The sequence below is a fragment of the Diceros bicornis genome, chromosome 3 (assembly GCF_020826845.1).
Source record: "Diceros bicornis minor isolate mBicDic1 chromosome 3, mDicBic1.mat.cur, whole genome shotgun sequence".
Taxonomy (NCBI): domain Eukaryota; kingdom Metazoa; phylum Chordata; class Mammalia; order Perissodactyla; family Rhinocerotidae; genus Diceros; species Diceros bicornis.
This window is the reverse complement of record NC_080742.1, coordinates 37,813,268-37,825,966: the sequence shown is the minus strand read 5'-3', so window position 1 is coordinate 37,825,966 and position 12,699 is coordinate 37,813,268. Positions and strand designations below refer to the sequence as shown.

At 37.9% G+C, this 12,699-nt stretch overlaps 1 protein-coding gene across 1 annotated transcript; it reads left to right on the top strand.

Moving 5' to 3' along the window:
- Nucleotides 1-3,431: 3,431 nt before the first annotated feature.
- On the top strand, nt 3,432-10,132 carry NDUFA4 (NDUFA4 mitochondrial complex associated). Its single transcript, XM_058526306.1, has 4 exons — nt 3,432-3,564; nt 4,682-4,770; nt 5,485-5,545; nt 9,916-10,132. Exons 1-4 carry the CDS (start codon nt 3,523-3,525, stop codon nt 9,970-9,972), a joined length of 249 nt encoding a protein of 82 aa, XP_058382289.1. The 5' UTR covers nt 3,432-3,522; the 3' UTR covers nt 9,973-10,132.
- The last annotated feature ends 2,567 nt before the right edge of the window (nt 10,133-12,699 follow it).

The window sequence follows — 12,699 nt, the reverse complement described above, 5'->3', positions numbered from 1 at the left end:
TGTCCCCTCTTGATCCGGAGACCTTTGAGGTAACAAAGTCAAGTTATTTGCCCCATAACACACAAAATACAATGGTGGAACAGGGACTGGGTAACCACAATGAATGATCCTATCCAGAAAAAAAAAGCATGGGAGGTACACACTGGTCCTGAAATCTCATGAGGCAGAAGTTGCTGCTGACTGAACATATGGAATATTCCTTGAATAGGCCCTGATTTTGCTATCTGGGGATTAGTTCTAGTCCACTCTTCTCTGCGGCTCCTGTCTCACTTCTGGGAAGTCTTGCCTTAGATCCATCTAAAGAAAACATTAGGGAACAGGCGCTCCTTGGAAGATGAACACATCTGTCAACCTGCTTCTCATCTCCAGAAGATTGGGGAGTCCAAGTATCATTTAACATCTCAAACAGTCACAGTCTCTTTAATCCAAGGCTGATGGTTCTTTTAGCAGTAGTCTACTTTTCTTCTATTGGATTCCAGCCAACTCCACCCATCAATGGCCATACTCATAAGTCTTTTTAGACACACCTCTTTCTTTCACTAGATTTAATTTTAGTCACCTTGATCCTATCAGGTTTTGGTGAGAGAGCTACAGCCTTATCTATTTGTCCAGACTTTCAAATTGTTCAGTTGAAAGGATGTGTTGAGGCACCTTAATTTATTGAGATGTTTCAACAAAGGTGTGATGGCTACATTCTTGACTGGGTCATTATCTTGAGGATTTACTTGACTTTTTTGGCCAAACATCTTCTCACTTTTGTCACATACAGCTGGAGATGAGAATCAGTCGCATCTTCCGACTCTACAAGTCTGAATTTCCAGATGCTCCATTCCCTGTCGTTACAGCTTGCAAACTGACCAATTATTTTCTTAGTCCGTCTCTTTATGGTATTGCCTTGTCAACTGTTGCCAATAGTAACTGACACGTGCTGCCATTTCACTGAAAACCATGAGTTCATCAGGGATGTTAACTGCCTTCCAATTAATTGAAAACTGTTTCACCAAATGTTCCAGCACTTCATAACACAGATAGCCATCTTTCCAGCCTCTGGTAATAGTTACCTTGTCAGCTGTTGCTGGGACCTAAATCCAATGCCACATATTTTAGGATTTTTATTATGATAACATGTCACCACACTTTTAGTGCCAAATTCTTTATTAGCCAGACTGGGCTAGGTTATGCTGCAGTAACAAACTACTCTCAAATCTGGTGACTCGCAACAATAAAGGTTTATCTCTCATTCTCAATACATGTCCATTGCAGGTCAGCAATGTCTCTGCTCCAAGTAGTTTTCACCCTAACACCCAAGCCTCTATCTAGAACATTGCTGATCTCATGGCAGAGAGAAAAGAGAGAACACAGCACATATTGGCTCCTAAAGCTTCTGCTTATGCATGACACATGTTACTTTTCACATCTCATTTTCTGATAAAGTAAGTCATCTTATCAAGCTTGACATCAATGAGGCACGTAAATGATATCCTCTTCCAGGGAGAGGCAGCAGGTACTTGTATATAATATAATCTACCACACATATCAATCCTACTTCTAAAGTTAAAATTTATTTTTATGATACGTATCTTCTACTATGGCTTCTTTTTCTAGCCTGTCACTTCTACTCTTCAAATCTCTGCTTAAAATATAGGTCACAGACTTTTTCTCCTAACTTTAACGTGCAAAATTTAAACTTTTACAATTTGACATTTGGTTAATATTTAATGAAATTTATATTCTGTAACTCTGCTTTATTAACATTTCCAAAGGCATCACTTAACTACCTATATTATTGTTACCTCTAGAAACTAGGTCAATGACAAAAAAGTAAGCCACTGGATTTTACTTTCTTATTAACAGTGGTATTTCTATATACCTATTTATTTATTTTATTATCAACTGTTATCATTAAAAATAAAATATTGCAAAGAGAGGTCTTCCTCCTTCTAATTTCTTTGCTGAAAGCCTACCTACACTTATTGCTGTTAGGTTTCTGTGTTCAGTTCTAAATATTTTCTGTTTTTTCTGCTAATTTTTTTAAACATAGCCATACTCCTTACCATAGTCTATAAGGTCAATGTCAGAGAGACCTTTACAAGCTCTCTGATCTCGTTTTCTTCTCTCCTTTGTTATAGATCAGCCACACTGGCCTCCTATGTTTTTTTTTTTTTTTTAAATCTCAAAACCATTTCTCTTGACAACTGGAATGTTCTTCCCTCAGATCTTCACCAGGTTACTTCCTTCTTTTCATTTAGGTTTCAGCTCAAATACTGCCTCCTCAGAGGGACCTTCCGTGTCCACTCCCATTAAAGTAACCTTCTTTCCTCCACTCTCCCATTATTCTATTTCATTGGTTTATTATCACTATCTAAAATTATCTTAATTGTTTGTTTATCATTTGTCTTCCCAACCAGCATGTAAACTCCCTTAGGGCTGAACAATTTTCTCATTCACTATCTTCCTAGTTAGAACAGCGCCTGGTGCAGAGTAGGTACTTAATACAGATTTACTTAACAAATGAAAAAGACACCAGTCTTCCTAAGCTTCATGACATGTCATCTTAATAATCATCATTTATCTTTTTTTCCCTACCTTGCTGGCCATATTTACTCTCCCAAGCATTGCATGTTAGAATTACTTATGAATTCATGTCCCTTATGTCTCTTGTCACTCTACCTTCTCTCCCTAAACCAGCACATTCAGTCATATGGCTTCATTTCCCATCAGTAAATTGACTGCTAAATATATTCTTCTAGTCTAGATCTCTCTTCTGTCACAAAGGTCTTTGTGGCTCTCAATTCAATCGAGGGCCAGGACCTGAGGGTTTAAGAATCACACTGACAGGACTATTGCCATCTTTAAGTCATTTACTAGTTTTTAACTTCTGCCCGTAAGCGACAGTCTCAGACAGGAAGCAGCTGCATCTTCTTAAACCGCAGTCGCTGACCTTAGCGGCGAGAGACCCGACCCGCCCTGCAGGCGCCCGGCGCTCGGCAGCTACAGACGCCGCGCCGCTCCCTCAGCGGCAGTCAGGCCCGGCCGGCGCGCGCCCGGCACGCGCGCCCCCAGCGCCTCGGCGCGCGGCCCCGGCTCGCAGGCCTCCAGCAAGAGGACTCCGCTTGCGTAACGTCCGACCCGTCCGTCCGCCCGCCTGCCCAATTTCTCAATGCGTGGCTTCCCAAGAAAGTGCCTATCTAGTCAATCGAAGTGTTCTGGTTTCGACGCAAAAAATTACCCGTCAGAAATATACATAGCACAGGAATGAGAATGTTTCGCTTTGGAGTGGAACGCTGAAGGTTTGACCAGGTTACACCAGTCGCGTAAGGCACTGGATCAAAGCAGGCACTATTAAGGACAGCCGCATCCGGGCCCTCCTGCCGCAAGCCGCCCGGCGAGCCAGGGGTCCTTCAAGTAGGAGGTCCTGGGTGACTTTGAACGTCCGCTCATCCTAGGTGTGGAGACTACTGAGTCTCTGGGTGTGAAGGTTTGTTTTTCTTCGCCTCCGGAGCCGAGGCCTCTGCCGCAATCATGTTCCGCCAGATCTTCACTCAGGCCAAGAAACATCCGAGCGTAAGTTCGTGACCGCTTTCCCGGTGTCCTCACCTGTCCATCCTATGTCAGGTGAAGGCTGCCTCAGCCCCCTGGGAGCTTGCTCCTTCACAGCCACTTACCGTTCCTCGGGGTTGGAGCTTGCATCACTGCGTGCTCTTCTGGTTGTCCCAGGCTCTCGAGCGCTGACCTTCCACGCCATGCATTGCGGGGGTTGGGCTGGCGGGCGGAAGGTGAGGGATTCCTTTGAGGAAAATAAACTAGTAAATGTTGGATCGATCTGGGGGCCGCGCCCTCTTGCGGGTTGATGGGACCAAGAGGGACAGTTGTGCGGTGCGTGGGTTAGAGACCAGCAACAGTCGGGTTTTCTATCTGTTATGCTGTCTGTTAAGGATCTTGTACTCACCGCATTGCACCACCAGGCCTTGTGGCAATGAGGGTCTGTGATCTTGGAATCCTCTTGACATTTTTGGGGAGTTTGGTGGCGCAGAGTTTAAACGCAGTTAAGTTCTTTTGTATCTTTCGTTTTCCTCTAGCACATCAACGTGTTGTGGTCTTAAAACTCCATTACGCAATCTTGCATCTTGATCTTAAACTCAGTTGTCTAACAACGCATTAAGCATTGGTAGCTGGTACGTTTTCAGAGATTATGCCTAAAACCGATATTTGTAATAGGAGTGTTTCTGTTTGCTCGTTCAGACTCTTCATTTCACAGCATTTGTTTTTCATAACATCTATATCGAGACAAGTTTAAACAATTTGCCGAACGCTTGTTTTTCAAGCCTCGAGATAAAGGAAGCTGGGAAATTTAATGTTACTGATGTATAAATATTAGAGAAGTGAAGAACACTTGATATATTTTCTTGGAAATTTTAAAATTTGAAGATAATTTTTTCCACATTAAACCAGAATCATCTTCACATCCTTTGGAAATTCCATTTCTTTCTTTTGAACACAGTTGAAAGAAGTCTTACCTCAATGTAGGGGCCACCTTTATTCAGATTTTTAGGCAAGATAAAAAAATAGCAGTTTGAGACTTGGGAATCAGTGTGTAGAAACTACTGTAGCTTTTCTGTTATCTGCATCTAGGTATTTGAAGATGGTGATTAATTCTTGTCTTTTTTGTGTTTGCTTCTAGTTGATCCCCCTCTTCATATTTATTGGAGCCGGAGGAACTGGAGCAGCGCTGTATGTCTTGCGCTTGGCAATGTTCAATCCAGATGTCAGGCAAGTACATAAAAATGTTTAGAGCTTGGATGATTTATTAAGCTGGTTTAGGAGCCACAGTCTTTCTAGGGAGGCAACATCAAGTACTAGTAGAAAGAACCTGAGTTTTGTAGTCATGCAGTAAGTTCAGATCCTAGTTCTGCTGTTGTCATTTATTTTTCGTGGTTCATGAGATCATCTAAATTTCTCTGAGTCTCATTTTCTCATTGGTACAGTAGAACTGCTAATACCTATCTTGTAACGTTGTGAGGGTTGAGATAATAACTATTTTTATAAAATACTTAATCAAGGTTGCTGGTAAGTATAAATTTTTTTTGCTTGCTTTTCCACAATAGGGAATGTTTCTTTTTGAAGTTGGAAAACAGGCAACGAAAAGATTAGTTCGTTGTTAGTCTATGCACTTTTTTATATATCACTTCATTGATGAAATAGAAAGCTTTGGTAAAAGCCAAGTATAAGGTTTCCTGTGACAGGGATAGGGATAAGGACAGCTGCCCCAAGAGGCTGTGTGTTCTACCTCTTTGCTAATTGATTACATGGGATTGCTTATTATAGATCCTGTTTTTGTTTCAGCTCCATAATGAAAACAACACCATACTTCACCTAATAGAAAAGGAGATTGATCTGTTCAAAATATTAGCTTCTTAAGAAGTATAAAACTATTTTAAATAGTGTTTTATTACTATAACAAGTACAATGTCTTATTCCTTTTAGTTGGGACAGGAAGAATAACCCGGAACCCTGGAACAAACTGGGTCCTAATGATCAATACAAGGTAAGCTGCAGAATGGTTTCAGAATTGTTGGGAAGTGTCTTTTAGTAAGTTTTGTCATGGAGTAATGTTTTTTGAAATTGGATGTACAAGTAAAATTCCATTATAATGACTTTTGAGGAGCTGCTAGATTGTTCTGTCAAATTAAAATGAGATAGTTTTCTAATGAATATTTTTTCTAAGGATTTTATTCAGAGATATTAGACTCTGGATATGAAATTAAGATAATTAAGATTCTAAAACTTCAGTGTACATAGGCGTCATCTGGAGAGGTGGTTAAAACACAGAATCTTCAGCTCTGCCCCTAGAAATTCTGACTCAGTTGATCTGTTGTGGAGACTGAGAATTTGCATTTCTAATAAGGTTTCGGATGATGCTGATGCTGCTGGTCCGTGGACCACACTTTCAGTGGCACTAATTTAGTGGATGGTTGGGTTGACTGGTTGAAATATTTCAGGTGATGATTAGTAGGAAGAAGTGAAAGTCAGTTGAAACTTTTAATTTTACCATGAACCTTCCAGGTAAACTTTATAACATCTTTTCTGAAGAGTGGTTTGTGGAAGTACTCTTCCAAAGAATGATTTCATGGACTGAGACCATTTATTTTATTGAGATATAATTGACATAACATTGTATGTGTTTGAGGTTTGGTTTGATACATTGCAATATGATTACTACACTAGTGTTAGCTAACACGTTTGTCGCATCACATAATTATTATTTTTTGTGTTGAGAACAGTTATCTAGTCTCTTAGCAGCTCTGAAGTTTATAATACAGTATTGTTGACTATAATCACTATGTTTTACATTAGATCTCCAGAACTTATTTATTTACTGGTTGTAAGTTTGTACTCTTAAAGGACATCTCCCCCATTCCCCCATCCCCAGACCCTGGTGACCACCATTCTACTTTCTGTTTTACAAATTCAGCTTTTTTAGATTTCACATGTAAGTGATATCACATAGTGTTTGTCTTTCTGTCTGACTTATCTCAGTTAGCATAATGCCCTCAAGGACCATCCATGTTGTCACAAATCTGAGGCCATTTGTTGATTCCCCAAACATTAGCTTCCTTATGTGTAAAAGTTTTGCATACAGAGACAAACTGTAGCAATGTCAAAAAAATAAAATAAAAACAAAAACAAACCAGGGCAACTTCATTAAGGTATAATTCACATACTATACAATTTACCCAAGTGTATAACTCACCCATGCAATTTCCACTATACCAGGCTGCTTCATCAAAAGAAGGAAATAGCAGTTTGCTTAAGCACTCAAGAAGAGGTGTCCTTGCTGCTGAGTGTCCAGAACCCCTTAGCAGATAGACATCCATGATGGAGATGAATGCTATCGTTACTGATAACAGCAACTTTTAAGATAATTATCACCTTTTGCCGATTCCAAGCTTTCTATTCGTCCTTCTGATTATAATTTGACTTCCAAATCTCTAAACAGATCTCCCTACAAGAAGCAAAAATGCACCAGCAAAGCTGAAACGAGCCATCTAATCTATGTGTTACATTTTGCTCCCAAAAATGATAAGCAAGCACCCCGATTTATTTTTCTCTAATTTTGTTTAAATTAAGTCTATTCTAGAGAAAATGATTCCATATCCAATAAACTTATTAAAAAAAAAAAAAAAAACCCAGGCCATGGTCCTTCCACCAAAGAGCATATTGGAGTTTCTGGGTATACGCAGTTCAGAAAAGCTCTGCAGGTAATTCTGATAATGAAGCCAGTTACCAATGCCCTGGAATATAACATATGCCAGTACGAGGCCATGTGAATTGGAAACAACAGAATGTTGCTATAACAAAAATCTAGTGTGTGTGGCATAGATTGAGCTCTGAGTAGCTATGACACTGATATTAGAGACTGGAAAGATGAATTGTATTATATAATGGCAAAATATTTGATAAAGTCACCTGCTATAACTTGGAAGGTAGACCATGTGTCTAAAGAACTTGTTATAGAACAAGATTTTGGAAAACAGGATGTTATTTATTATTAGCTGTATTTGCCAAGAGATGAGCTTATAGAGGAATTGGGTGATTTGCAAGGAAAAATAAAAGGGAACCAGGTCCAGAAACCGTGAGCTGAAGCCTACTACTACTGCTTCTAAACCCACGTAGTGAGGTAGGCTAGATTATTCTGTCATTCACTGTGCCTCACCTAAGAGAATTTGTTTTTCTGGTGGCCCATTGACATCAGGCTTGGCTGTGTGACTTGCTCTGGCAAATCATAGGTGAGGGGAAGTGATATCTGCCACTTCTGAACCAGTGTGTGATTTCCCCATTGTTCTTTTCCATCTGTTATGAGACCAAAGTTGACATTAAGGGTTACTCATTCAGCCCAGGGTTGGAATGAATAAACATGGAACAGTCAGCTTATAAAATGGCGTATAATGTGAGTGAAAAATAAACCTTTGTTTTTTGTAAGCCACTAAGATTTAGGGGTTATTTGTTGCCACTTTACAATCTAGCAAAAGCTAACTAATACAAACAAGAGAGGGGACTAAAATAGGATTTAAGCATCAAAGGCCCAGCACCGCTTCTCCACTGAATAAAATGCCCCAAAGCTAAGATGAGAATATGTTGCACCTTCCTAGCTGTTGTTCCGGAGACAGTCAAGGTAGCCACCATTAGATTGAGAAAAACAATGGGGACATGGAAGCTGAAAAATAAAGCAGATGTGAAAATTACTTCAACAGAGAATTTTGATACTGGCATGTGGAACCGAGTGGAAGCAAATACATCAGAAGCCTGCTTAGTTGAGAAAATAGGCAAAGATAACTGTGACCTTTCCACTCTGCATGGGTGTGGGGGCTTGATCCTGCTGCTTCTTATTCATTGTTTGGCAAATCATATAGTTTGATCTTCACTTGCCTCTTTTATAAAATAAGAATGAGTAATTAAGAGTAAGAATGATTTTACTGAGTATCTTGCTGAGTAAAAATTAGTTAATTGTGATAATTAAATAAGATAAACATAAAGCTTTCTGCTCACAGTGCCTGGCATCTATTAGAAGAGCCCAACAAATGTTTATTTTCTTCTTAATGTATAACCTGCAGTTCCTTTTATAAATATTCCCTCCATATTTTGTTAACATGTTAGAGATAGCACAGTTAGTTTCTTTTTTTAAGTTTCATTGTCTAGGTTCAGTTGCTTCATAAGAGAACACTGTCAGAACAAAGAATACTACTTTATGGCTTATTCATACTTCTCTGTCTATAAAAGTCTATATGTACCTCAAGGATAAGCTTTACAACCAGGGAATTTTTGTTTTTTAAAAGTCAAGTAAAACAAGAATTTTTCAGTTAGAGATAAAGAAGTTAGGGTATGTTTGGAGAAATTAAAAAAAAGTATTTGAAGAAATAATGGATACAGATTTTTGAGCTTCTTGCTTAAAAACTCTGAAGAAAATGTTGATGATTCTGCAGTTTTGGTTCTTTTGGAGTTAAATAGTGTGCGCTTCAAGTAATTATAGCACAACTTCTTCAGTGTTTGGCACAAGAATGAGTAAACCTAAGGTTATAGCCTTATTTGGGCTTATGTACAAATCCTAATGTTTCCTCAGTAGGAACTGGAGCAGTTTCAAATACAAATTATTAAAAAAAAAGTTGAGAGTTAGAGGCATTTTTTTAAGCAATCATAGTAAGATTTATTTCTATAATTAAGTTTAATTGAATATAAGGAAATTTCAAATTTTTCAAATGTACAGTATTATTTAAAAGCAAAAAGACAGTACTATTTAAAAAGTTTTGTAGTAGAGGTGGTCAGGTGTAGTTTGATGTTGATGCAATATAGGTTAGGAAATTAAAGAAACTCCTAAGTGAGAGATACAGAAGATAGAAAAGCCATCAAGGCAAGCCAGTTTGTGTCTAAAAAGTTATGTAAACCACACAACAAAGCATTACTTTATATAGTAGCCTATCTTGGTTGCTATAAATCTCTTCTATCTAAATTATAGTGCTTTGCTAACCAAGTAGGGATGATAATTCTTGGTGTTCCTCTGTTCTGTTGGATATTCGCTTGAGTACAGGTGGAAGTAAAAACATAAGAACTGGATGTATATATCAGAAGGAATTCTTAATTATTCACTTTGAAATAGAAGGAATTTTAATAGGTTCTAACAGATTATACTAATACTATTCTGAGGTAGATTGAATATTTTTACTTTACCAAAACCATTATTAAAGGACTGAGATTTTAGTGTCTTTTCTTTGCATGACTTCCATATTGTTAAATATTCTTAATAAAAAATTCATGTCTGTAGTAGTTACTACAGAAAGCTGAATAAAAATAATTCTAAAACTTCTGTACCATCTCTGTGTATTTGATAGATTATTTCAAATATCTTTTTTCTTTTCCAAGTTCTTCTCAGTGAATGTGGATTACAGCAAACTGAAGAAGGAAGGTCCAGAATTCTAAGTGAAATGTTTCACTATAAAGCTGCTGAGAATGAAGGTCTTCCAGAAGCCATCCGCACAATTTTCCACTTAACCAGGAAATATTTCCCCTCTAAATGCACGAAATCATGTTGATATATTGTATTGGGGTTTACACTGATTAATAAATATCTGAAACTTGATATGTGTCACTACTTAATGCTGAAAATCTGCTCTGAACTTTATAACTAGGGTATAGGAAATAAACTATTAGAATTTAAGGAATTTCTTGAATTTCTATGTATTTGTATAAATTTAAAATAAGACTATATGCTACTTAATAAAACACTTTCATTTTGTGTATAGGCCATTGGTAACTTCACTGGAACATATTTAACAACTAGAACTGGAAATTCCACAAAGGTAAATCAGGAAGAATGTTCAGGCCTCTTTGGCTTTGGCAAAATGGAAACCTGGATTTCTGTTACTGGCTGATGTCACAGTATGTGCAGTTGTTAACAATGGGTTTTTCTGTGACATCCTCTTTGCTGAAGATTTTCAAGGTTATCAGTTGCTGTGGTTCGGCTGGGGATTGTGGTTGGATCTGAGGCTATCACTGCTAACTAACCATGGAGCTAGTGGCCAAGAAGAGATCTTGATTGAGAACTTCTGCTGAGTCTTGGCAGGTTTTCAAAGGCCAAGAAGTACATTAGTAGCAATTTTAAGTGGGAAAAGTGTGTGAGTTACCTTTTTTAAAATGGGCTATGGAATTGGAATTCGATTGGAGAAAATGTTAATATTAACAGGTATTACCTGTTACATGGTCCAGACCTTTTACCAGAGTCTCAAATGGTCCAATGAGCGGAACAGTTCAATGGTGGCTAATCAAGAATTAACCATATTTCATATATCAAGTTTTCACATAGTTGTGTGTAAATCATTGCATCATAGAAGCTTTTGAGGAATTTGAGACATTTTGGATTAATGTATAAATAATGTAAACATTTTGTTTACAAGGTAGTAAGAGCACATTTTACATGTGCTCAGAAACTGAACTCAATGTTTGAATTAGGTGGGTTATCTCAAATACTTAAAAATTTCTTTTTTAAAACAGTTGAGGAAACTGAGACTTGGATTAGTTAAAGTACTCAACTACATTCTCTTAGTCAAATGTAGATATTTGAACCTAGGTAGTCTTGAATCTATAGAGTGTGAAGTGCATTTCAGTTACTTGACTATTCATACTTTAAGCTCCTGTGGCTCTTGTGTAATTTCAGTCTCTAGAGTGGGGTTTCTCAACCTTACCACTATTGACTTTCTGAGTCAGATAACTTGTAGTGGCCTGTCCTGTGCATGTTAACATATTTAGCAGTGACTATGTCCTCTACCACTACAAGCCAGTTGCACTCGACACCTCCCCAAGTTGTGAAAACAAAAATGCCTCTGGACATTGTCACATGTCCCCTGATGGGCAAAATTGCCCCATTCCCACCTGTTGAGAACTACTGCTCTAGACACTTTGGTACAAATCACATCAAAGTTTAAAATTGTGTAAAGAAACATGGTGGCCTTAAGTTATAGATAGCCAAGTAATTGAAAAACATTTATGTATTTTGAAAAACATTTTATTAAGGAGTTCCAAATAAATGCTACATTAAAAAATGAGTAACACCGTTTTCTAGTATTGAAGACAATTGTGTGGACCGTTAAAGATTTGTAAACTTTAAATAGCACCATCTTTGTGTTTAGTATTCCTAGACTTTCCCACATAAGAATGAATGTTAAGTTTGGCATGAAGTATAGTATTTTTTGAAGAAACTACATCCTATTACTGCTATTCAGGAGCTACACTGGCAATAGAAGTACATCGTCACTTAGGAATGCATCAGATGTCAATGCTGCCAGGAGAGAGAACATGCATTTTTTTTTGGTTTTTAAGTGAATTTGTTTAGAATTGTGCTTTTACTCTGCTTATGTAATACAACAGACTGCTTTGTCAATTCCTCATCTTAATGAGGTCACGAGGCAAAGCTGTATTTAAATACAGTTGACTGGGGTTAGCATTTGTGTATATTTAAAAAATTAAAAATTTTCAGAATTTACAGATTTACAGTAGGTACTTGAAAAAAAAGAGCCAAACAAAAGTTATGCCGAATTTCACTTCTTTCAAGTTTACTAACCCATGCTGATCAGGTTTACCCTTACCACTCCACTAAAAATGCTCCTGTTAAGGTCATTGATGACCTCCACGTTTCTAAATTCGGAAGTCAGTTATCAGTACTCACTTTAGTGACCTAACAGTAATAGTTCACACAGCTCCACCTTGAGATATTTTCATCTCTTAGTCTCTAGAACCCCATACTGTCTTTCTTTTCCTTTTACATTATTGGCTCTTCTACTCGTCTTTTGGTGATGCACTTCCATCTTTGTGACCTTTTAACGTTGGAATGCCCCAAAAGGAAAAACCCTTTGGACCTTTTCGCTATCTGCAATCTCTTCATCCAGTCTCATGCTTCAAATACCATGCTTTGGATGTTCAAGGAAATTTTTCAGACCGGGTCTTTTTCCATATGTAGATGTATGTACACACACACACACACACATACACATATATGTAGATATATCCGTCTTTGTTCACTTGACCTCTCCATGTGGATGTCTAATAGCCTCTTAAATTTAACATGTCCCATTCTGAACTTGTGAACATCTCAATTCTCTTGTCCACAATCCTCAATCCCGCTGTCTTCAATCATACCAGTTTATAGGAACA